This window comes from Ochotona curzoniae, unplaced genomic scaffold, assembly GCF_017591425.1.
Source record: "Ochotona curzoniae isolate NIBS_2020 unplaced genomic scaffold, NIBS_Ocur_1.0 scaffold_4683, whole genome shotgun sequence".
NCBI lineage: Eukaryota > Metazoa > Chordata > Mammalia > Lagomorpha > Ochotonidae > Ochotona > Ochotona curzoniae.
In genome coordinates this window covers 23,489,529-23,517,183 of record NW_024467121.1, presented here as the reverse complement: position 1 = coordinate 23,517,183, position 27,655 = coordinate 23,489,529, and the positions used below count along the sequence as shown (strand labels likewise).

Genomic DNA, 27,655 nt, shown 5'->3' with positions numbered 1-27,655 from the left:
CTGGCTGGGGCTGCTACCTCTGGCCTACCTCCTAACCATGAAGTTACACAAATCAAACTGCCATACCACTGTCAAGTAACTCCTCCCAGAATGCCTTGGCTGCCCCAAATCCAACTTCTGCTCCCACCAAGGCAGATGGCAATGCCCTGCTGTCACAGCCAGTCCCCTCACTGTCTTACCCTCTGTTCCACCTCTGTACTGCTAAGAGACTCAGGCCAACAAACATCAATGTTTGCTCTTCTTATGAATTTAATCTAAATATCACTAGAAGTACAATGTGGGAAGGAAAAAAACAGATCTTCATTATATCTACTATTTCCACATCTTGTTTTGTTCACACGGGAAGAACTGAGACTCTCCAATCTGATTGGTTTAAGGAACATGTGTAGTGCTGGGTCACATGATACAGGCCAATATTAGATCTGTTTGCATTTCATATACACAATGAAAGACAGCATTGAAAATGAAAAACTCCTTCCTCAGATTTTTTTATTTGACATTGTATTTGACCTTTTATGAAGTAAATGGCAATGGTAATGGATTGGGATCTACTCTAAATTTCAGCACAAGTAAATCTTATTTATCCTCCTGAAGTGAAATAGCAGGGGCATTCCCCAAAACCTAGTTCAATTCAACAAGAATATCAGATTCACTGAAACTGATTCCAAAGAGTAGAACTGCACTGACCTAAACTAATTTCAAATGCTTTTTATTTCTGCATTTGCTGAGTACTTTTTACAATTTAAAAAACCATATTTTGAAAATAAAATTGCGTATTTTTAAATTAACAAAGGCAAATACATAAAGGAGCCAAAATTTTAAAAATAAAATAGTATTTGGGAAGTGAAAAGTGGAAGTTAAGCTGCATAAAAAACTTTTGTGCCCCTTATGTAAATACTTTTTAAAAAACCTATAAATCAAAATTGCCACAACTGGAGCATTTTTATTGTCAGTAAATATTTTTAGAGTTGCAATAGGATAGTTTTAAGTGTAAAAGCGGGTTTCATTCTACCTTCTATAACTATATTGATACAAAGAAATGTGTCTCTCTGCTCTAGCATGGAACAAGTATCAGTGTATGGAAAATACTTACGCAGACCAACTGAGACTGTTATTAAGCCATGTGTATAACACTTGGCATGCCACTAAGTCTTCGCAAGTGTTAACTCAGTATTTCTTGTAGAAGATTCTCATCTATGAACTCCTATAGCCAGACATATACTAATTGAGTATTATACCAGAGAGTTCAAATCACATTTTTGTATTTACTTGCAAGGACACTCTGGAAAAAGTTTCGTTTTAATCTCTTTAGATCTCAGTTTCATTATTTAGACCTTCAAAAAAAATGACTTGTCTAAGAGAACTTATTTCTTATTTTTGTGATGACAAAATTTGATTCTATAAATCAAACACCTAGCATACAGCAAGCACTTGAATAAGGTCAAGCCTCTTACTTCCTTAAATCTTGATTTTCTGTCTTCAATATAGCATGGAATTAGACAATCACATATAACAAGAACACAATTATTTTTCTAATCAAAACTATTAAAACTAATTACATACGATCCTCTACTTCCTGGAAACTTAAAACAAAGTTAAAAAGTGATGTACTAAAAAATAGATATTCAACAAGAATATCGAGAGGCTACTCCACATTTAACACAACATAGATATGTGCATCTATTTTTTGTTTTTATATCTTTTTAAAAAATTATTTTATGATACAGTTCCATAGGCTCTGGGATTTCCCTTCCCCAAGCCCAAATCTGCTCCCCCCCACTAATTTCCGTATATTATTACAATAGTATAGTCTTCACAAACAATCATAAGTTCATCTTTCTGCTATTTAAACATATCCTGACATGGCAGATATGGATAATGGCATAGAATCCATCATCTTATTGCCAAGATATATTTAACAGTTTCATTGGGAGTCCATCTCTGATTTGCAAGTAGAGATGAATACTGTACTATATCTTCACATCTGGATATGGCAGCCTGTACTATAGTTACTGTACATTCCCTCAAATGAAAAGCCATAAAACAAAATCAGCAACAAGGCCAAAGGATAAAGGTCAAATGTTACTATCAACATTTTGTAGGGCTTGGAGAATTTCTATTTTTCATGTAAAATGAGACTTATTAATTTAAAAATTGGGACTGCAACCACAAATCAAGTATCACAGCTCTATATCTAGGGTACACATCATAGTACAGGGGCATGGGATGGAAACTATATTGAATGATAATGTGCAGGTTTGAGTTTTAATCTTTCCATGATTTCAACAGATTGCCTGCTCCTGCCATCCTCCCTTGAAACATATATGGAAATTTGACAGCCACTTCCAAAGTGGCTGTGGGGCAGGGCCTTTGAGAGGTGATAAGGTGCTGAGAGCACTATCATAGGAACAGAATTATAACCCACAAAGCAAGAGTTTGAGAAGAACCCCTACCCTCTGGCAAGAGGAACACGAAAAGTATTTCATCAAAAGTTGTCTTTCAGGCCCAAAAGCTTCAATCAAGGAAAGAGACGGCTTCAACAGACCTGAGAATCTGCTTTTATAGTGACCTTCTGGGGTCACATTTTTGCTGCTAGAAAATAACCTTGTGTGGAGCCTACATTGTTGTGCAGCAGCATCAGCCTATGCCTTACACACCAGCATCCTTAATGAGCACCAGTTAAGACCCAGCTGCTCTGTTTCTGATCCAGCTTCCTGCCAAAGCACTTGGGAAAGCAGTAGAAAATGGCTCAAGAGTTTGGGACCCTGCCATCATTGTAGCAGATCAGATGGAGTTCTGGGCTCCTAGCCTCAGCCTGGCCCAGCACCAGCTATTATGACCATTTAGGGAGTAACCCAGCAGACGGAAGATCGATATCTCTTTCTCTCTCTCTATTTCTACCCACCCCCTGTGTCACTCTGCCTTTCAAAAAAATAAAATCAATCTTATAAAAAAAAATTACTCTGTGTGCCAGGTATTTCTAAAGAGGGCTTTGATTTCTCACAAAGAAGTGGACCCACAACTTGATGAATAACAGAATGATGCTGCTCTCCCAGATCTGGGTTAATTCTCACCATACTGAGTGAGTTCTTTCACATGACTGAATTAATTATCACAAGAGTAGTTTGATACAAAGTGAGGCCACTCATTACATTTTGCCTCTTCAGCAAAGAACTGCTTGCCCTTCTACTTGTGGCACAGAACAAGGTCTTTTGAGAAATCGGGCAAATGCCTACACCAGGAGATGGCATGGTGGCATTGCAGGTAAAGCCAATTCCTGTGATGCCATCATCCCATATAAGCACCAGCTTGTGTCTCAGCTGCTCAGCTTCTGATCCAGTTCCCTTCTAATGGCCTGGGAAAAGCAGCAGCAGAAGCTGGTCCAAGTGTTAAGGCTCCAGTCACCCACATGGGAGATCTGGAAGTTCTGACTTTGGTCTGGCCATTCCTGGGTCACGTGGCCAGCCAGGACTAAACCAGCAAATGAAGATTTGCCTTTCTCCCACTCTCTGTAACTCTGACTTCCTAATAAATAAATAAATCTTTAAAAAAAGAGAGAGAGAAAAAGACTTAGCTTTTTCTTAAAATCATACATTTGTGCATGAGACATACATGAATGATATGACCAAGAAGCAACATAATGATTATAAAGTAACAGTTATGAAAAGGACAGAGAAGTAACTTAGCAAAGAATGGGCATGGGGATGTAAATCTGAACCAAATCTTTGATGAAAGAAACAATCCAGGCAAACATGGAAGGATATTCCACTTAAGAGGCAACAGCAAAAACCAAGGATCCTTGCAGGAAAGTGACAGGATGTACAGAGTTCAGCACTGCTGAAGCACAAAGGCAGAGTACAAGGGAGTGAGCACAAGCAGGGAGTAGAGGACAGAATGAAGAGCTTCTTCTATGATGCATTAAGGAAGCTGGACTTTATCCAATAAGCAATAAAGATCCAAGGCAGGGCTTTCACAGGGGATGGCATAGTTAGGGTATAATTTTAGAAAGATCAGTTTGACAGCCATGTGAAGGCAGAATATAAGTTACACAAAGTAGAAGCAGAGAAACTAGTTAGAATCTATGGCAGACACAATGAGTGCTTACACTAGACTGATTATGGGGAAGGACACAATGGGGTCAAGAAATAAGCAAAATCAGCAAGACTAGAAAGGGACTAGAAATGGACTGAATACAGGAAGAGAAGAAGGGCATGCAATTAATTAAGATTTCTACTCAGAACTGAGATCCTGAATGCAAAAGAACAAATAGTGAAAAGGGTCTTGAGTTCAGCTTATGACACATGAAATACACCTAGGCAGGTGTGTCTAGTAGTCAACTGAGTATATAACAAGCTAATGCTCAGGAGAGCTGCCAGGCCTAAAGTGCCTGACATGCAGAAGTAAGCTGAACTCGGGCTATAAAAGAAACCTTGGAAATCAATGGGAACACCAAGGAAGAATGTATCAAGTGAGATGAATACTTGCCCAGAACCTTATAAATGCCAAAATTATGTACAAGGCAAAAAAAAGAAAAACCAGAGGAGAAGACCCACAATAATAGGGGAATGATTGTCCCAAGGAAGAGAAATGATCAGTAGTATAAAACGCAATCCAGATGAAATTCAGGACAAAGACAAATTGAAAAACATGTACTAGATTTAATGATTAGGGTTATACACACATTTCTCTCCAAATAATGATACCCTTACATTTCAGAAAACAGAAAACACAGGAAGGTCAATCTTCCACCTGCTTCCCCTCAAGCATTCAAGTAAGTTACAAAACCAAGCAAGCATGTTCTGACTTTCCCTTGAAGCCCCTTGAAACAAGTCACAAGAAACTCATTGGACAAATGTTTTCTCTATACTTATGGGGAAGACACATGTTTATCTTTAAAGACCATGGGTCAGAGAATTACCCCATTTATTATCACTACATGATATCCCTTAGAGCAGTATCTCTCTGTGGTTTTCACCCTTTGCATCAAACTGAGTTTAAAAATACATGTCTTTTTTGCTTCACTGAGTCTTCACTTCTAAAGCCTGCCTGTCAAGGAAAATTCACGTTGAACAAATATGCAGGGACAGATATTTGTGGTGAAGTAGGTTAAGCCGTCCTTCGTGATGCCAACATCCTATACTAGAGGGACTGGGACTGAGTTCTTTCTCCATTTCCAATGAGGACTCTTGCTAATACATCCTGGGAGGCAGCAGGTGCCTGTTCAGGTGCTCAGGCAGCTGCAAACCTACAGGGAATTCCTGGCCCTTAGCTTCAGCCTGACCCAGCCCTGGACGTGGCGGGGATCTGGGGAGTGAATCAGCAGATGGAAGACATTTCCCCTCAATCTCCAGTTTTTCAAGTGGGTAAAACTAATAAACATTTAAAAAAATAAGTTTGTATGTGTTTCTATTGCTATTATATTTTTTATTATAAGAACTTTTAGTCATGTATCTAACATGGGAAAAAAATATTTCATTGCCCCCATTAGAAATTAAGATGTCACTGGAGAACTTTACAAAAATGTTTCAGTCAGATGAGGAAGACAGGAATCTGTGGTGCAGTGATCAAGAAGCAGAAACATGTAGGCTACTTTTCCAGAAATGTTAAATTAGACAGGAAGGAACTGCAAAGATCAATTCTAAAAGCCCTTCTAATTTTCATACTCTATTTTTTTCATCAGTATAAGAAGCCTATTATGAAAAAATGTTATTAAAACCATAGATTACATGTGTATAAATAGGGATTCAGACTGTAGCTATCAAAAGGATGTAAGTATATAAAGCATTTCCCAACATGCCTTAGAAACACCTTCTAAAGCAGTCTTTTTTTTTAATACACTAAAAGTGGCTATGCAAAAGGGAAAATATTAGTGAAATAACTTTTCTCTTACTCTAACTGGTCCCTTCTCTTAATGACATAATAAATACATTCTCTGTCACCCTCTGTCAGGAACATCCTTATCATCTAACTTGTTTAGCTTCTTACTCCTTACTCCAGAGGCCTGCACAAAGCCAGCTTCACAGAAATCACAGATTGGCAGGGGCTAAAATGATGTTCGCATTCTACTATTTGCATTGGACTAAAGGAGGAACCAGCTATCATAGAACTTCAGAGGATGACGCACTGCGTGCCTGTGGGAAAGCTGAAACCTCAACCACTTCTTCATCTGCTTCTCATTTTTTCAGTTAATCTTATTTATAGAATTTAAGACTGTGATAAGTCAAGTCTGAAGAATAATAATTTATTCAGTGTAAGATCCATGGTAACATTATTTCTAAAAAACAAGGAGCTAGTCTACCACTTTACTTGTTAATATGAATCAAGTGCTTCTAACTACTTGATTACCTAAGTAAATATTACAGATCTCAACTAATATTTATTTAATGGATAAACTGCCTGTCAGTCACTAAATAGGATCGCTCCCCAAGAATGCAGCATTTACTTAAGCCTCTGCCAGTGGAAGTGTTGGAGCAGATGTTGGCAGACTGTGACATACAGTATGTCTCTAAAACTTGTTGGGGTGTGAAATTTCATAAGGTCAAAAAATGCTGCATTTTGATCAGCAGATACAGAAATTCTGTACTTTTACAAATTATTTCAGACAAACCAATAGCGTTTGCTAGCAACATGGACAAATACTGCCTTTGACTAGGACAGAATAACGTGTGTAGCTAATGTATGAAAAAACCTAATTTTATCATTTTAAAGCAAAGATTTTAAGAATGAAAATGTGCTTTGAAAGTCAATACAAAATACAATGACAAAGGATTTTAAAAAATAATTTCCACTAAAACATAGTCATTAATAACCACTGAGCATTTTAGCAACAGAAAAAAATGTGTTCCTAAACTAATATATACATTTAGTGGTCTCACTTTTTAAAAAGGCAGAAACTTCCACAAGAGTTTACCAATATAAGAGGGCTGTTAAACTTGTTTTTAAAGTTATTATATTTATCAGTCAAAAAACTGTATAAACCTTTTCATTTACTGTTTCAGTTCTTTAAGAAAAAAAAAAAAAAGATGCTATTCCCAGCAATATTGCAACCTGCTAAGATTGGCCACGGTTCAGAACTATCCAGATAAAAGTAATCAAATGAACTCCTTAAAACACTGAAGGCCTACTATTTTCTTGGGTTTTATGACTATTGGTTATCTTGTTCAGCTTCGATTTTCCCTCACAGCTTTTCCCAATGTGGTAATAAGCAACATATATTGAAAATCTAAGTTAAGGATATTGTCCAGTAAAAACTTTCATTTCAGAAGCACAGGCAGTTTTTACACAAATTATTTTAACTTAAAGTAACCTTTAAAATGCTTTACTTTCTGAGTTAGCAGATCCTTACATTGATTCATCAGTAAGTTTCAACAGTCCGAAGAGTTGATCACACTAACAACCATCACCATCATCACCCTTGTTATCTGTCGATTTATTTCCTACTATGTTCAAGCAAATAAACTTCTAAATAACTATAAACATTTCTGATAAAGACTTTCAAGGCATAAAATTTAACTACAAATATAAACATCCCAGAATAGTTTCAAATTTAAATAACTTGTTTCTCAAACTATAATCACTCAAGGGAGAAAAAGTTATGATAGGAAACACTGATTAGAAATACAGTAAGTATTGCAACATCTTATGGCCAAGTTCAACCTGGCAACCAAGTTCAAAGGTGTCTGCTTAAGTGTATAAGGAAAAATTAGAGGTGTTATGTTTGGGGAATTCTATTTATTACATTCAAGTTGTACACTTTCAAAATATCAAGTTATATCACATTGCATCACACCACATTTTATAATTCCTTTGCTAAGAAAATTAAATTTTGCATCAAAACTGGAAACTTATTAAATATACCCAAACTTCTTCATGACGTGCCATACACCTTATCTCCAAATGTCTGACATACAAAATCATACAAATAAAAATGCTCAATCAGCAATTATAATAAACTTACTTACTTGCCACTGAAAAGTTGTTGAGGGGGTAAGGTAAGTCCACATCTTGAGGTTTTTCTTTATATCCTATGAATGAGCCATCTGTCTTCAAAAGGAAGTATCTCGGCCTCCAGTTTTTTATATATTCTCCTACAGGGGGAAAGCATGCATGTTAACGCTAAAAAAGCTCAACAGCAGCTTTTATGCAAAAAATAAATTATGCATAAATATTAATATATGTCTTACAACACTGGCCTCCAAAACTTCAGTTAAGCAATTTTCTTTTAACTTACTTACAAAAGAAAATACAAAAACCTAGAATTAAGATTCAGTAACATCTAAACATGTTTTGTCTTTAATGACTTCACACTTTGATAATTCATTTGCAGCATTATTCCTTCTGAAAATCACTCATTTGAGTGCACATTTTGTTCAGTTTCTTCACTTATTCAGATGGGAGTACATTTTCAGCTGTTTTGAAAAGCCCTAAATGCATTATCCACAGAGTATCAATAATTCTCAAGAAGAAAACGTTTTTAAGAGGGGAAAAAAATAATGGTTCTATTCCTGCACCTTTGGCTGTGTCACTTTTTAAAAAATGTTTATTTCCATCAAGTGTGGGCTATAACTTGCTCAGAAAACCCTTTATAACTCTTGAGGGGAAAAAATCACCTTCACCCCTTGCTGTAAGTAAGTCAAGAAGTGAAACACATGGGTTAATAGGACTTCGGAATTCTCCCCAACACACACGCAAAACTAACTGCTAAAGGCCCGTGCTACAGTGCCACGCTTCTCACAGTCAACCAGGGTACACTTTACCAGATTACGATGCAGGTGATCACCTAGCCAACATAATACTTTTTTTTTTTTAAGCAAAACACCATTTACCATTTGCTTACCATTATAAAGGACGACTCCTGATGTTAAGCAATCAATTACATCAGGATATTGTAGTAATTAGAAAGCTATCTGGTATCATTTTCCACTTCTCTGCTGGATAGATCTACCAGGTAATTAAGCCTCAAACGTATAATGGCAAAAACCACAAAAAAGTGCTTTTTAAATTCTCATTTATTTTTATTTGAAAGAGTTACAGAGAGAAGAGACAGATCTTCATCTGCTGGTTCAGTAGCTGATCGGCTGCAATAGCTGAGGCTGAGTCAATCCGACACTGGGAGCCAGGAGCTTCTTCTGGGTTTCCCACATGGATGCAGGGACCCCAAGTACTTAGGTCATTCTCCACTGTTTTCCCAGGTCACAAGCAGGGAGCTGGATCAGAAGTAGAATATGGAATGTCAACACAGCAAGAAAGAGCCTAGTCTACTAGGCCATGGTGCTGGTCCCAAACACAAAAAGAAAATTAATGAATACTTCAATTTTCTCTACAAATGACACCCTTTGCCCAAGCTAAAATGTCACAGTTAAGTTCTTCCTATTCCCTCAGCAACCATGACAAAGTTGCCTTTACAACTCTCTCACTTTAAGACTAAACAATGCCGTTCACTTAGTTCCTTTCTTTCATCCCTTCACATCCCAAGCTATCCACCACTTCCACATGAATCCGATCCAGATGTGCACTACTTGGGTTTTCACTTTCCTGATAAAAAAATATCTTGTGACTGCTTACTATGTATAGGTCAAGTCTCCTATCATAAAATATATTCTCTCCAACATACATTTCAGGTACAGAATCATTTCCCTCAATCAGTAATTCTCAATTCTCTACTTATCTCAGATTCTCTTTATACCCATAAATACTACTGAGAATTCTTGCTTACATAGACTTAGACCTGTGTTAACTGTATTAATTGAAAATAAGGAAACTCGGGCCCTGTGTGATAGCCTAGTGGCTAAAGTCCTCTCCCTGAACGCACCGGGATCACATATGGTTCCGGTTCTAAACCTGGCAGCCCTGCTTCCCATTCAGCTCTCTGCCTGTGGCCTGGGAAAGCAGTCAAGGACGGCCCAAAGCCTTGGGATCCTGCACCAGCGTTGGAGACCCGGAAGAGCTCCTGCCTTCTGGCTTCCAATTGGCTCAGCTCCAGCCATTGTGGCCTTAGCGAGTGAACCATCAGACAGAAGATCTTCCTCTCTGTCTCTCCAATGTGTATCTTTCAAAAAATAAATAAATAAATAAATAAGTCTTAAAAAAAATAAGGAAACTCAATTTTTATTAAAGAAAATAATAAATTCACCGCATCAAAATTAAGTTTTTATGGAAACTATTTTCAGAAACAAGAATAGTGAGGACAATGGCAGGGCTTGACATCATTGCACATCTCTTTGTCTTAATACAAGTGTGTTACAAAGTTCACGAAAAATAGAATTTAAACAGTAACCTTTAAGGCCGTGTACTGGGAGCTTGGCCTTGAAACTCCTGCGCTAAAAGTTAATAGACTGTAGGTGGAAATTCGTTCTAATTACAACATGCAGGAAGCTGGCAGATATGTGGGTCAGGGGGCTGGCCTCAGACAGCAGTGCCCACAGGAGGCTGGGCCTAGCTTCTGTGCTCCCTGGCTCACCACATGCTGCTCCTTGCATCCCCTTGTCTCAGATGATAACTGCTAGGGTCTCCCAGTCTCTGACCGTGAACCTATAAACAATATGCCAAACAAATCGGTTTTTTTTTCCCACTAAGAAACTCTCTGCAAGTGTTTTAAAGCAAACAAAAGCTAACAGATCTAACAACTTAAGTAATAATAATTTGATGACACCAACTTTGAGAAAAATTCATTTAAAAACATAACAATTTCTCCTTTTCAAATAGTACTAAATATACCAACTTGTGAAATGAAAATAAATGTCAAAATTTTATTTTTAATTTCTCTTCAGCTTAAGTATTTACATTCTTAGACATGAAAGATACAAAGACATCACCACACAATCATGCATTTTTTCTTAAGCACAACTTACAAAATTTAAAATATTGTATGTGGGTATAAAGTAGAATTCTGGTTGTAAAACATTCCTTACCAACGAATTCACTCTACACCCTTTAAATAAAATACATTATAGTGAGTGTGAGATACTTATACAGAAGAAAAATGGGTAAGTCAAAACTTCCCTTCTTGCTATAAAAAAATTTTCTGATAAAATCCCATTAATAATAACTGTGAGTTGATTCAATAATTGTACTGTAAAACTAAAGCAGAATTGAATCTCAAACTTTCAGTGAAGACTCCTGAACCCCTTGAGGTTATCTTGGTATTTTTTCTACAATATGGGATTTCTGAGGAAACAGTAAGCTCACATTCGTTTACTTGTTTAATTTGCTCTAGGTGCCACAGTTAGGTGCCATCCCAGCTGAGACAACAGTCTCTAACTTCATGGGATTGAGTGCAAGATCACACGAGGATTTCAGATTCCAACTAAACATCTGGAGAAGGGCATTAAATAATTTCTAGAAAAGAAAAGTTTTTTACAAGCTCCCACTAAACTTGTAAAGTAAAATTCATAGGAAACATGTTTGTTTATCTAATCAAATATTCCATTTCAAAAAAGTGGAACAGAGGGATTATTTCATCTCTACAGGAATGTGACTCACAGAGGTTGTACATTCATTAACGAATAAAACAAAAAGCTTTCCTGCCATCTTTCAGACCCAATACAGAACAGTAAATTATTTCCAGCATAAAAAACAAACAAACAAATAAAACCCACCAGTAACACCCTGGTGGAAGACTGTGAAGGTGGGTAACAAAATAAGGAGGTAGAATTGATCCTGTAGCCAAGGGGTGCCCAGTTGTTGCCTTACTGTATTCCAAGTCTTTGCTCAGCTGACCATGAAAAACTGAACATTCTGTTCACGAACCCAGGAGCTAACAGCAAGAAGTCACCTAAGACAGATTATTAGATTATTCTAAAAACATGGACAGTCGTGGCTTTTTTGAGACTGCGTGTCCATAACGAAGGGAACCCTCTGCAACCAATCTTGTTAAGACAGATTGCTCAAAGTCAACCATAATCTCACAATTTAAACAGAATACTTGTCCCTAAAATTTATGCTTGATACATAAAACTACCCATATTTTTACATTTAAAGCTTAATTTTCAACTAATTTAAATGATAGCCTGGTTCTGATACAAAATTTCAACAAAAAAGGAGTATTTGTATTTTATATCAATTCTTTCAAGGAGACTGCCCTCCAGACATCCATCAAAGTATCTCCAAATTCTGCAGAGACTGTGATAAACCTTCAGCAGCCACTGCAGTGAAGTCTTCCTATTCAACCTCTTTCAGAGGGTCTCTACCACAATGCCTACTTCCACCTCTTTTTTTTCTCTTCATTGTCTGCAAATTATATCCACTTAGAATTATACTGTATACCAATATCAAAACATGCATGGCCTATAATGATAGGGCCATGTTGTGAGAAATGTACAGCTAGACAATTCTGCTGTAACATGAGCATCCCAGAGCGCACTCACAGCCCTAAGTGCTATGACCCATTACACACGTAGGCTATGTGGTATCAGCCTACTGCTCCTGGGGCCGTGCTTGATAAACAAGCACAAATGAAGTAACGCAATTAAGACACATGGTAAATGCACAGTGCATATGCCTGTGCTTTCACATAGCTTTATAGTAAGCTTTGTCTATGTAAACAGAAGTAGTACACCATAAAGAAACGACAGAAAGTACAGTATAGTAAACAGAAAAACCACTAGTAGTCATTTGTTTCCCAGCATTAGCTCTAGATGTACATTAGCTTTAATGTAAAAGGCACCTCAAAAGGTCTGTTCACAGAAGCATCACTGTAAGCATGTGAGGACCATGTTGTGTTACAACAGCAAGAGAGTGACATCACTGTGCAATAACAATTTTCCAGCTCCAGTATAATCTTACAGGACCACTGATGTGTAAGGGTCCATTGCAAACAGAAATGGTATATGATATAGGACTATATTTCACAACAAGGCATTTTCATGAATAAACAGTATGCCTTCAAAAGATGTATTCATTCTACTCCCTGGAATTTGTGAAGATTTTATGACTATTTAAAATATTATTTTCTATGACAAAAATTGTTACGGCCTTTGGGGCCCGGCACAGTAGCCTGGTGGCTAAAGTCCTTGCCTTGCATGTACCAATATCCCATATGGGAACCGATTCGTGTCCCAGCAGTCCCTGTTTCCATCCAGCTCCCTGCTTGTGGCCTGAGAAAGCAGGTAAGGATGGCCCAAAGCCTTGGGACCCTGCACCTGTGTGGGAGTCCAGGAAGAGGCTCTCTGGGCTTCTGGCTTTGGATTAGCTCAGCTCCAGCTGTTGAACCCACTTGGAGAGTGAATTAACAAATGGAAAATCTTCCTCTCTGTTTCTCCTCCTGTCTGTATATCTGACTTTCCAATAAAAATAACTCTTTTAAAACTTGTTATGGATTTTGAGAAGATGTGCTTTTCTTGGATTATCCTGTTGTGCCCTAAATCCAACTACAAATGTCCATGTAAGATAGACATCTGGAGGAAAGTAGCAGGCAAGCTTGGAATTATGCACCATGAATAAAGCACATCTAAAGCCACCAAAAGCTAGATGTGGCAAGAAACATATTCTTCCCTAAGCCCTGCCACAGAGTATGTCTAACCTGGCCTCTAGAACTGTGAGAGGATCTATTTTTGTTGATGTAGATCACCACCTACTCTGTTGTAATTTGCTAGGAGTAGCCCTGGGAAGCAAACACAACTTACAGTACTATAACCAAAGGCCGTTTTATACATACTTACCACCCCCCCCAAAAAAAAAATGAGAGAGAGAGAGAGAGGGGGAGGGAAAAAAAACCCTACTGATTCATTACATTCTTGGCAGAGGAGATATTCAGACTTGGTTAACACCTTCTGAATGCAAAGGGGAAAATCCACATCACTTCCATAAATGGTAAAGAATCCTGTTTGCGGATTGTGGATTTGGAAGAGACTGTATTCCAGAGTTCACAGTTTTACTTAGTTATGACTTCAGATTCCAGACATCTGCCAACTTTCTCACTTTACTTAATACTGTAGTTCCTATGAATTTTTTAAAAAAATTTTTGATTGAAAAGATAGACAAACCAACAGAGATCTCACTTGTGCTGACTCACTTCCCTCCCCCAAGAATGCTCCTTACAGCCAGCAGAGGCCAGGCCAGGTCCGACCCAAGAACCAAACACTCAATCCAGGAACTCACACCAAGGACAGGTACCCAACTGTCTGAGAAGCACACTAGCAAGAGGCTGGAGATAACAGCAGAGCTGGTGTTGGAATCCAGGCACTCCAACATGGAATACAGGTATCCTAGCTGGCATCTTAACTACTACATCACATGCTCACACCTCTATAATTTAGCGAAACAATCAATCTCAGTAGCTTTTGAGTAAACGGCCACCATAAAAGAGCATTCTGAATTTTCCCAGTTGGTCACCAAAACAAGCTTCTATTTGACTACTTGACTCTCAGGTTTAGTCTAATAACAATCTGAAATAGGATACAGTTTAAATTTAGACTCAGGGTTCATTTTTTACTGTTCTCCTAAAGTCAAAGCGCATTTTTACTTATTTTTTTACTTCAATTTTACTTTTATAAAATTGGTCCACATATGCTGAATTTATTTTATTGTCATTAACATTTGACTGAGAATCACACCTGGATTATTTAAAAGACAACAACATCAGACCTTGCAAAAAAGGAGTTAAAGGTAGTTTTCCTTTATATCTTTACATATATATATATGCATATATATATATTGAATTTTTGAATTATGTGGTGCAGTTTCATATAGACTGGGATTCCCCCAAGAGTATTTTTCTATGGACTGAAAACAAATTAAATGGCATTATTTAGATGAATGACTGGTCATTCACTAAATAATAACAAGAAGTCTAGATTTGTTCAGACATGCAAACAGAAAAGACCTCTAGAAATAATTTTGGCCTGCATCCTCACAGATGGATTATGGTAATGAATATTGGTTCCACTTTATAGCTAGGTGTTATTCCAGAAAGAACCTATTCTTTCCTCTAAACATCATAAAAGGTAAAAATTCAGATATCACAGGAAGTATATACTGACTATTATGGGAATGATCTTTCATTTATAGAAGACCCAACCTCAACTGTCACTGAGTATGCTAAAGTAGGTGAATTAATTCAGATGTTGTGAAAACAAATACATGTGCAACCCAACTGAAAAGAAATCTACAACCATAGCATTGCTTTTCACAAACCTCTTGATACAATGATTATTTAGAACTAGACAAAACATGTAACTACCATTTTTTTTAAGATATGCTATTTTTCTAAGATGAAGAATAAGGTAACTGCTAATAGCTACAGTTAGCAAGCAACTAGTTAGCAAGCAAATGAAAATTCTAAGTTTTCTAATAAACACAGGTGACATGGTAACATACCTTCTTAAGTTACTAATGGATACTCACACTTGAGAGAACTCAGGCTTCAAAACCTATTCACTTCATAGGAAAAGGTGCATGTTTTTACATGTAGGAGGGTACTTCAAAAAGCTCATAAAAAATTAAAAGGTAAGTTTAGGTACAGGCACTTGGCTAACAGGTTAGAGATTAGGTAGCCCAAGCTCCACCAGAGTTGCAAGATTTAACAGCCAGCTCTAGCTCCTGACTCTAGATTCCTGAAAAGGCAGATCCTGGGAGGAAAAAGTCCAGGCTCAACAACTGAGTGTCTGGTATCCAACCCCAATTGGTCTGTGCATCTGGAGGGCAGACTACCTCGTAGGATCTTTGTCTTCTTCTCTCTGTCTCTAAAATAAATACATTTACAAGATAAGCTTATTTGAAAAGATTTAATTCATGATAGAATTTTTTTCAGAATATGCATCTTCTTTTTGAAGACATCATGTTTGTCAGAAAGAAGTACTACTGTTTTATCATGAGGCCAAAACAATGAGTAAGGTTAGCTTTCCTGAGAATACTAAGTTGTCTTATATTCTATTTCTATGTTTAAACACAATCTAAGCTCTAAAGAAAAGGCAGTAATGTCTTTGTGCATATTTGAAAACAGTGCATGACATGTACATTTAATATGTTAGTGGAAAAACTCTTCATTAATAGAACTATTCATACTTATGCAAAAAAGTTGGTCACGTCATTGCTAATACATGTGATCACATTTAGAACATAATACACTGTATTTCAAAGAAATGTTAATTTTTGTGATAAAAAGTGTGACACATTATGGTGATGGATATGAATGAAGTCAATACATTTCTTAAATCAGGCTTCAGTAGTGCCACTCCACATCATCCCTGCAATCCCCAGGCACAGTAACGTAGTAATTCCAAGCAAGGATTCTGGAAGCATAGCCTGGCTCTGAATCTCAACTGTACCATTTATTACCTGCACAAACTTCAACTCTCTACAGTTCACTTTCCTCATCTACTTGGTCATTATAATAGACTCTCTCTAAAGGGTGTTTTTAAGAACATATTAAAACACTCAGAACATCATTGGGCAGCATGTATAAAGTGTTAGATTTTGTGCTTAAATGGTATAACTGTCAATTATGATAATCATCAATATATTTAAATATAAATTTACTACATTGGTCAAAAAAGTCACTTTCGTTCATTAGTTATATAAAACTTGTGACTATCTTAATGATAGTTGGTCAACTATTATCAAAACACAGCATTAATTTGATTAATATTTTTCTTCCTAATTCATGATAGAGATATGGTATCAGAATGATATTAGTGTCCAAAGAAAAGTGCTTAATTCTTAGTTATCTATTAATTATAATAGTAACTAATATGTATGAATGCACTATACAAATCATGAAAATACAAACAGTTTAAGAATTTTTCCGAGAGTAGGTTTAAACCAAACAATGGCAGCTTTTGGGTGGTCACAATACAGAGTGGTTAGGCTGGCATTTGGGATTCCATGTCAGAGTCATGGAGTATGTATCCTGCCTCTACTTCCAATCTAGCTTCCTGCTAATGAGTGCCATGTGGCACCAGAGAATGGCTCAAGTTTATTTGAGTTCCTGCAACTCATATGGAAACCAGGTTGGAGTTCCTAGATCTTGGCTTCATCCCGGGCTGTCAATAGCATCTGAGGAGTAATCAACAGACGGGAAACCAATTTCTCTCTCTCAATTTTTTTTTTAATTTAAAAAATAGCTTTCAGTGAAAAGAAATGTTTTATGAAACTATTTTTGGCAGTACACTTAAATAAGAATCTCACCAAGTCAACTTTTACAAACCAAAAAGAGCTTAATGTTAATTTCATTACAAAGTCTTTTCAACTTCATGGTTCACAACTTAATAAATATTTCCATGTTTTGCTAACAGATGCCAACCAATTTTAGACATATGAACTACCTAAAGGAAAACAAGGTAAAATCTTTTTGGAACTAGTAGACTCATAAATATTAGCATCCTAAATATTGAATATGTAATTCATAATTGTATGATATAATTTAAAAAAAACAAATGCATGATAGATTTAATAAAACACGTGCAGTCTCTATTGAAAATTGCTCATTACATCCTTGTATACAGAAATCTAACTAGTTTTAAGTAGAAGCCTAATGAAGTCTCTCAGGGAGTAGAAGAAACGTGTTTCTCAATGAACTCATCAACATCCCTTTACAGATGTCTTAATTTGCATCTACACTACAATGAACCAGCATAACTGTTCAACAACATAGGGACAATATGAAATGGAGTGGAAATCTCTCACAGCAGTTTAAACATTGGCTGGCATAGATCTCATTCTGGAGTGTCTGCCTTCAAGTCCACTGTCCTGCAAAAGTATGCCCTGGGAGGCAGCAGATGGTGGCTCCCGTGCTGATACCCCACCACCTCGGAGTCCGGTTTCGGACCATTAGAGGGGTGAACCAGTTGATAAAAGTATTTTCTTTGTATGTTTCTCTGCCTTTCAAATAAAAGGAAAAATAAAAAATGTTAAGTGTATTTGCACATTCTAGGCACTTTATTAGATATAGATAGATTTAACTTATGTTTCCCAACTGTAAACCTAAATTTTTACATTATCATTTCCCTTTGAGTCATTCACATGTTTTTCCTTGACCTTGAGTAAATTCAAAGGGCCAAATTCTGTCATGATATCTTTGCAATATTTAACCAATTATCATTAATCAGAACTGGATATTTGTTAACTTTGTTAGAATAGAAAATAGGCATTTAAGAGATCCATTCATTCCAATGGTATTGAAATGTGTTTAAGTAGTACGACTACAACAGTGATTGATACACAAGCTTATCACTTTCTCCTTGGAGCATTAGGTCTGTGGGCAATGAGCATGAAAAAAGAGTGATGAACTGAGGGATTCAATTCAAATGAGAATTTCTCCTACTTCTTTAATCCTTCTCAGTGACCCAAAATGGCAACATTTCCTTTTCCTTCGATTTCTTTTATTTCTTTATGCTGACTGACTGCAGAAGCAGAGATAGAGGTCTTCCATCTTTTGGTTCATTCTGCAAAAATGGTCACATGGTATTGGCTGGACCAGGCTGAAGTCAGAAGCCTTGAACTCCATCCTGATCTCCTAGTTGGGTGGCAAGAGCCCAAGTACTTGTGCCATCCACCCCTGCTTTCCCAGGCAGTGAAGCAACCAGGACTCAAACCAGCACTCATAAGCAATACCAGTGTTAGACAGTGGCTTAACCCACTCTGCCTCAATGCAGATATGCCCCCATTCTTCTGCCTTACCACATATGCCCCTTCACAATTATTTTGAAAAGTATAGTCAGGAAGTTTTGATTCAACTGCATAATGCATGAACTTGTCATTTTTATATTAACCATAGCTTTCATATCTACTTGCTAAGGAAGTTAGGCTGGGGTCTATGATTTATTGAGAAATTGAAGCAATGATGAGAAAAATGCTTATGCTCTTACTATAAGATGTTAGAATGCCTTATTCTCTAGAATCTCAGCATGGCTGCTCTGCCAATACTTTACCTGCTTTTACTATTTCCCTTTGTTTTCCAGAAAATTGCTTTGTTACCCACCTACCTTTAAACATCTTGGCATCTGTTTCCAGTTTGCCTTGTTTTAGAAAGCATTCCATGCTAAAGCAAAAAGTGATACTTCAAAATTATTCTTACAAGTCCAAGAACACCTCCGCAGAATTACAGCATGAAGTTTTCCTCCCAGGGAAAGCAAGGTGAGTTGAGAAACAAACACAAAGCAGCCATACAAACTTGCCCATAGGGGGAAAAAAATCTGGGCAATTTAACAAAGAAAAAGCCATGAGATTAGTTTACATAGCAGTAGATATGTTGTGGAGAATTATTCAATCTGTACTCAGCTTCCTGCTGGGTTAAATGTAAGCTAAATTATTATTTTACTCAAATCTACGCCCTTGTGGATTGTAAAAGCCAAACTCTCTTTTTAATCTGCTTTCTACATTATAACAAAAGTCTCCAATCCCACACACAGCACTGAGCACAAAATCACTTCCATTCTATTTTAACAAATAAATGTAGTCACAGAATTGTAAGCTATTGTAAAGATATGCACCAAGTTAAAGAACAATTTCATTAGAAAGTCTATCAGTTCCTTACTTTAAATATTTTCCCACTTTACTGCAACATACTGGCAATGTTTATAAATTAATGTAATACCCTATGTTGTATGAACTCCGCAAAATCTTAGTGTATCAACTATGGAAGCAGTGAATTCACAAGAGCAACGCAATCAGCACGTACCTCACAGCTGACCAGAGATAAGCATTAACACAAGATAAATAAGCCTATCACAATTTCAAACAGGCTCATGTTAGAAAAAACTCTTACAAGGAAAAATTTCACCATGGCACAGCCCTCTGGAGCTCAATCCAACATCCCACTGGAACACAGAATGGGTGTTCAGCACAACAGTAACAGCTGGAATGAGGAGGAGGCAGAGGAGGCTGCAGGGCCTCCTTATCAAGACTGGGGGAAAAAAACCCTCAGGTGATTCAATCCACCTGTCCCACCTCTACACTGAAATCATTACCTTATGCAGTAAACAGTTAACACAGCTGAATGCTGTAGACCCCATTACCTCTCCTGCAATCAATTTCTACTATCAGGATGTCCTGAAATGACACCACATCAGTCATGCACCCGACTACTCCGAGAGTTGAGTCCTTGCCCTTCCTAACTCCTCTCCACCCTCCTTTGCTTTCCCTGTATCATATGCTCACTGACACCTGTATCAGAGCATGTTAAGTGGCAAAAGGAAGATGTTGTGAGACCGAAGAAGAAAAGGAAACTTGAAAGTCCTCAGCCAAGCCTCCACAATCAGGCCTCCTTCTTCAGAGACCTCCTGACGCTAACACAGAGACAAGGGCAACTGGGTCCTTACTTTTCTCAGAAAGCCTTGGTGAGGCTCTGAGACATGGACACAGCTAGGCCAGGACAGAGTGGGCATGTTAACTGAGAATACTCACAGCAACAAAAACTACTATAGCGCTCTGCTCAAGGTTGCAAACCCACAGGGAATCCTTCAGTGGTTGGGAGCATACATTCTGAAGCCAGACTGCCCAGCCTCAAATACCAGGTCTATCTGCCACTCACTCCCTGGTTTCTCTGTGCTACAAGCTTCTGCTTTGGCAAATGAAGACAATAATAACAAAGAAAAACATGTGTTCGGCACATGCAACAATATTTGACTCACAAAAATCTTACAGTAACGGAAACCAACTAGAAGTAGTGTATAGAACATTCTTAATTTTTATAATATATTAGATGACAAAACACAGCATTCAAAATAAACCAAATTTCATTATTTCATTTGTACAGTCTATCATTACTCTACATATGCTGAGGAAAGCTAGGGTCACATTTTTGTGGATAAAAGTTTGGTTTTTATTATTCATTTTACGTCCTGTTACAATCTATCATTAATACGCAACCAGCTTGAAACTGATGCTAAAAACTGAAATTATTACTTCAGAAATCACTCATCATAATTCAGTCTCAAGTAACTCTAAGAGGGGAAAAAACTGCATTTCATGAACTTTACTACTCAGCATTTCAGAACTTCATTCCAAGGATAGGAATGTCATGAAATATTTTAAAAGAACCTATCTCATTATTTTGATATCTTTTCCAACTCTAAGGTTTTTTTTTTTTTAATATACAACTTACTACTTAGTATCAAGTAGTTTGAAGTGTCAGACACATTAAACCACGCAGCAATGGTTCATAGGCACTTAGGAATAACAGTTAAGTGCTATTAAGGTGGTACAATTATTTTCGTTAGTATTTATCAGGCTTTTACAAGTTCTTTGGAATAAAAGTGTATGTCAAAATCTGGCATATTTACATATAACATATTTTAATGCAATATTATTGATTAAATTTTGGAGATGTGATTGTGCTTGAATTTATAAGATGGAAGGAATGTTTCCATTACAATGAATACTACTATATGTCCAAATGTGGTTTCAAATAATTTTGAATATTGAAATATTTGTTACCAAAAGCACATAAAAGTAAGACATACTCCCAAGACCTTCTTAGCTCTCTCAGGTAGTAGTCTGATTCTGTGTGCAAAACAAGCAACTTTGGCGATATACAGCCATCATCTATAATCATTTCCTTAGCAAAAAGCTGAGTGGATGCACATGCTATTAGTTGATTTAAGTGCACTGATATATCTACCTTTTAAAATGAACTGAACAAACCAAAGAAATACAACCACAAATCAAATACTACTTAATAATTCCATACTCCTCCCCCAAACAGCAGAAAAACTGACTTTTTTTGAAAATGAATTTACTTATCATGGCCCTCTGAGGGCAGTATTACCTAATGCATAAACAGAAAACAGTTTTTACCTACCACTCTAATTAGAATAATTTTTTTTAAATAAGAGGACAAATACTTATTACAAAAACACTCCTTTCTTCATTATCTGTACCACTGAATGCTTAATAATGCATGTTTTCAATAACTCTGTAAAAGAACATTTTCTTAAAACCAAGGCATAAAGAATGCCTTAATGAATCTGAATGAAACTGAATGAACCTAAAAATATACTTAAGGGATACTCCATTGTATAAATTAAGTTCCTATTGTGACGTTCTTTGTAGAATTAGTTATTTTTAAAAACTGCAGGAAATATTGCCATATAATCTTTCAGCAAAGATAAAGTAACTCAGAGATAAACACGCAATCCAGAGGTTTGTTAAAGCAGCCAATCCGTTCATGTTATAAATTACTCATTTATTACTAAAATGACACAAATGAAAAACTGCCAGTATATGCCAAAGCACTCACTTCGTTTCCATAAGTGAGCCTGAAGGTGTAAAACTTTCGGCATAGAGTATCATCAATTTACCTCCTAAAATCTAAAATGGTGTGCATTGGTCTTATTCCTTTTCCTCATAAAGTATATATTTCATAAAATGTAGGGAGAAAGTTCTCTGCTGTTCACTAATGAAAGACATTTGTGGAAGTACAAAATAATGAACTACATATGTAAATGTGAACTACTGTAATGTAAATAATGTAAATAATGTAAATAATGAACTACTTATGTAAATGTAAATAACTACATTTACATAATCCAATGCTAAGATACACCTTTAAAGAATATAGAAAGTTCTGATATTTGCATCAATTTCATATTAAGCTATTGATCTATTAAATTCTAAACTCCACACCATTCCCAACATCCTCCCCTCTAACAATCACCAAAAACTCTACTTAAAAAAACTAGAATGATTTCTGAAGTTTGATAAAAATTATTGCAAGTAAATAAACAACCAAATTTACGTTTATATGGCAAGACCACCTGAAACAGGACACCAGTTAGTAAACACTTCCTTTTTTATTTGTTTTGTACTTACTTGCCTCTACAACTTACAATTTAACTCTACTCAGTTGCTACGCCACTGTCAGGCATAACAAAGTAAATCAAGTTTTTATATTTATACTACTACATTAGGTTTTAATATGAGTAGTTTAAGTATTAAGAGTAGTTTAATGTGAAGACAAAATGATCAAATTAAATATAAGTCCTTTTTTGCTGGAAACAAAAACTGTAATGAGTTATCTTAACAGAGCCAGTTGAACATGGTAAACACAGAGAAGAGAAAGAAGGTCATGTTATAAAATTCTTTTCTGTAATAAAAATACACTTAAGTTTAAATATCTCTCAAGAAAGATGCCAGGAAACAACAGCTGCTCTTCTATGTACTTTCACTTAAAAGTATAAAATTATGAACTTTGCTGCTGTGCTCCAGTCTCAAGCAAGTGACTTGCTTAGCCAAAAAAAAAAAAAAAAAACACACATGGTTTATCCATTCCTGCCTTTGTATCTTGATCATCTTCTGTTCTAAAAAGTGTTACCAAGTTTACCAACATCTTTAATCAGATTTTCTTGAAATAAAACACATTAAAAATTTTAAGCCAAAACATTTCACAAGATGCTTTAAAGAATATGTCAGAGAGTGAAATATTCTTCTGTTTTCAACATACTGGCCAATATTTTTTAAAATTACTATTCATGCTGGATCTTTCTGAGGCACAATTAAAACATATCTATGTATCTTTAAATCTAGATTTTCCTGAAGTATTTCTCAAAATAATTTTGAAAATGTGATATCTGACATTTGTAAAATGTCCTTATAGTTAAAAAAAAAAAACTAACTTCATCTATGAAACACTTCATAGGCTATGAGATATTTCTACTTCTTTTGATTTTGTAAGCTGTTTTTGGTAAACATGTTTAAAACTAAACTATAACAATTACCTGTGTAAAAATATTGATACCCATCTCCACGCACCATTAAAGATTATCTTCATAAGATGTAAGCTCTGTATTCAAAGTGAAGTTCACCGTTTTAACATAACCAATTCATTTTATGACCAAAATAAAAGCTCTTAGTCACAAGAACCACTCTCAGTGAATTTATGAACCATTCTTAATGAATTAGACATCTCTCCCAGGTTCAACATCCCTACACTTCACCCAAAATTATTAAGTGCTAATTGAATAGATTATTTGCCAGAAACAACATTTTAAAAAAGAAAAGACTTTAAAGAACCTCCAAGTACATCTGTGTAAAAGTTAATCAGATCCTACTCAATTTACTGATTTCCTCAGGTCAACCCAAACCATTTCTCTTAGGCCACTAGGAAGAACTTGCCCTTTGCTGGGCATCTCATCCCTAGGTGAGTCTGCTAATCTGCACAGAGAGAACTGGCCACGGAACAAGGCTTCAGAACTCCAGAAGGAGGAGACACTCTGCAGCACTGGTTGGCCACTCAAACTGCTTAGTTTGAATTACCTATACTCTATTATCAAATCTCAGGCTGAAAATGTTTATAAAACCCAAACACAGTTTCAGCTCTGGCCACACAAAAGAGAACTGTTAGCTATAAAATAATGTAAGACTGAAATGAACTACAGAATGAACACAATTCTACCACTTGAATCAGCCTGATATTTCTAAGTAGAAACATGGTTTGCATGGGGTTAAACATGAAACGGTGATCACTGAATACTATTCCAAACCACACCTCCAACGTCTTTATATTGAATAGCTTCCTCTCAATTCTCTCTAAACAAATTCCCTCAAGATATATGAAAGAAATAGAAATCACTAGCAAATACAAGGTTCCAAGAAAACAGATTTTCTTTGTGACCATTCTCTTAAAAGGCTTCTAGAACATTGTATGCTTACTTTGAAATACAGTGCTACCAACTGTAATCATCACACACACACACTAATACTGTAAGCTGTTTTTGGTAACTTTTTTTTCAAAATTAAATAATTATCTGTATAGAAATATTGACATCTACCACCATATGCTATTGAAAAATTAAAACATCTTTGTTAAGAAGCTAATTCATTCCACACATCTAATATTTTGCTCTCGGAATATATCTAAGTTATTGTGTCAACTTTTAAAAGAGGAAGAAAAGCAAGCTTATACAGTCTCAGCAACTTTCACAAACTGACTCCTCTAAGTGATATTTAAATCTTGTCTATGTAACTTCAAAGACACTCTGCCTTTAATATTTTAATCACTTAAAATATGCATGACGGTGCTTCAAAAAGTTTATGAAAATGCAAATTATGAAGACTACGGATAATTTTTTAAAAATCTGCACCAGAATAAACATCTTTTAATTCTACTTTCCATGAACTTTCAAAAGTGCCCTTTCTATATCTCTTGTATAATTAAGACTTAGTAACTAACTGAAGAAATGAAAGTTACACGTAAAGCAAAGCAAAGACTTGTAAGTCTGCTTCCCAACAAGCCTGCTTTTTGCCAGCCAGCAAATCAGCACCATCATTCCATGCTAACAATGCCCCTACCTGGAAAACCGCATGTTGCTCCCCCCTAAAATTTAGAAAAGGTATCAGGGTTGATGGAAACCAAAACTTCCATTCATAATTCTACATACAAAAAGATGAAGATATTCACATTCTTGCAGATAAATAAAAAGGAAAGGTCCACTGTAGCTAATGATTCTCTACGTCTTTCCTGCAAACATGGAACTGTCACTAGAGCTAAAGTTTTTTGAGATAGATCTGACCTCTATTTCTTTATTAAGGGCAGAAAATAATAGATTACCTTCCTTTAATCCGTACAGAAAGCTGTCAATATGTTGGCCTTGCAACGCATATTTAAAACATTTCCACTTAATAATTATGTATCAAAACTTTGATGTTTTAAGAAAGAAAGAATTTCCTGAAAGTAAAAATAAATACTACTGGTAATCTTCCTTGGTAATATAGATCAAAATGTCAAAAAGGGAAAAGGAAAGTCAAATCAAGGATATTATGAATTGTTTCAAATTTTATGAAAAGTTTAATTGTTCTGGAAAAATAGTACTTTTGGAACTCTTAACCTAATACCACCCACTGCTCTTCTCAAGGACTTAAGGTCAAAATAATAACAGACATTTAAACAAACATACTCACTTCTACCTATATACACATATTATCAAAGCATTTACAACTGCTCAAGTCCAATATCTAACACCTAATAAAAAGAATGAATCATAAAGAAATATGCTTGAAAAAAATCTATGCCGACATTCACCAAAATTTAGAACAATGAAGAGAAAAAAAGACTGTGAACCAAAGAAACTAGGTTACCCCAAACTTTTTTTTTTCACAACTAGCAGCATTTAAGTTCAAAATATCATGGTACTACTTAAAAAATAATAATAATTAAAAATTTGGTACTCTCTATCTCACCCCTAGTGGTAGGCATAAAGCAAATTAATTCATTTTGCAGTAGCAGTTGAAATACTAAGTAGTGTAAAATCATTAGTGTGTTTAACCAAAAGCTTCTGGTATCAGACCATACTTATCAGTACTACCAAACAGGCTAGCTATCAGACATATAAAGAAACAAGAAAGTTTGTATTCCACTTAAACAAGAACTTTCTAAAGCTAGGCTCTATACTAATTAACAAAATAAGGGGGAGGGGACACACAGGGAAACAATGATAATTAGTATGTACCCTTGGTTAACCAAATCCACGCATACATTCATTCTGTATATGCACAAACATCAGCAGCATCATAAACCGTCTCAAGTTCGAGCCATTATTCAGTTCGACATCTGCACATGTTTATGCGTCTCTCCAAACAACCTCTTGAACACCCTGCTGGAGCTGTCATTTTTTTCTTCTCCCTATCTGGCAGATGGCAAGTCAACAATCGGCATCAACAGCAGCCGAATATCTCCCCCTCCATACTACCCCCCTAAACAGACACAATAATAACTTCTTTGTGCTTCCCTACAATGCAGCTGCTTAAACCATTTCGCTACAAGGCTGCTTTGCCTTAATAAAAAAAAAAAAAAATCCCTTCTGTCAAGTCTAAAAAGCAGCATAATGTTAAGCAAGCTAAAGCCACAGCACAGCTGCACACGGGCAGACACACTGACAGCTCCTCCCTTAACAAAGCCCTGTGAATTGAAGGGGGTTCATCTGAGGCTCACACAGTAATTAGTATAAAAAAGTCCGACAGCCTCTATTATGCTAAGGGGAAAAAAAAAACTGGACAGAACTGGGCTGCTGTTTTGCGTCAAGAGTTCTTCTGCAGAGTAGATAAATCATGTTGGGTTTTTTCCTCTCTTTTTAAAGACAGTAATAAGGAGGATGAGAGAAGCTAATTTGAAAACTTGGACACAGTAATTGTACCATATGGTGAGCATTTATCCTTTCTGAAATGCACGCTAACAGTCACTTACATGCACACTGCTTTGTTTTACAGTTGTTATTCTCTCTACCATATTCATAAAATGGATTTGAATATCGGATACTCAAGAGAAGTTGTGTGTAATTAGCGACAGAACTGCCTAGGTTTAATTTATTGGATTTACACTGCATCTAGCAAAACACACAACAAAATTAAACAACATGTCTACTTATAAAATGTTTTTTCTTTAACTCAATAAGAAATTAATGAATACAAGATCACCTCAGGGTTTCTAAGTTGAGGTACAGTTTACTTTGAAAATCCAGAGAGATAAACCATGGCTGATGCACTGCTTTCTATAGACAAATTTCAAAGTTACTATATCAGCATAAGAATAACTTTTCATTAACACCATCTGGCTTTTGTATATTTCATTGAGAAACACAGAACTCTTCATACCTATCAGTAAATCTAGAATTTCATTTTAAATGTCCTAACATAATTTCTCAAAAACCTCTATCAGCTATAAAACAGTTCTCCAGTACTATGCCTACTACTGCACTATGCACAGAAAGGGGATCTAATAAAGTCT

The 27,655-nt window shown here is 36.1% G+C and overlaps 1 protein-coding gene across 1 annotated transcript in view; it reads right to left on the bottom strand.

Moving 5' to 3' along the window:
• The window catches only part of AKT3 (AKT serine/threonine kinase 3), a 236,777-nt gene that overhangs the window by 105,023 nt on the left and 104,099 nt on the right, over positions 1 to 27,655 (bottom strand). Inside the window, exon 3 of the mRNA XM_040967991.1 lies at positions 7,962 to 8,087. Within this exon, the coding sequence (XP_040823925.1) occupies positions 7,962 to 8,087 (126 nt within the window). The remainder of the gene's footprint in view (positions 1 to 7,961; positions 8,088 to 27,655) is intronic.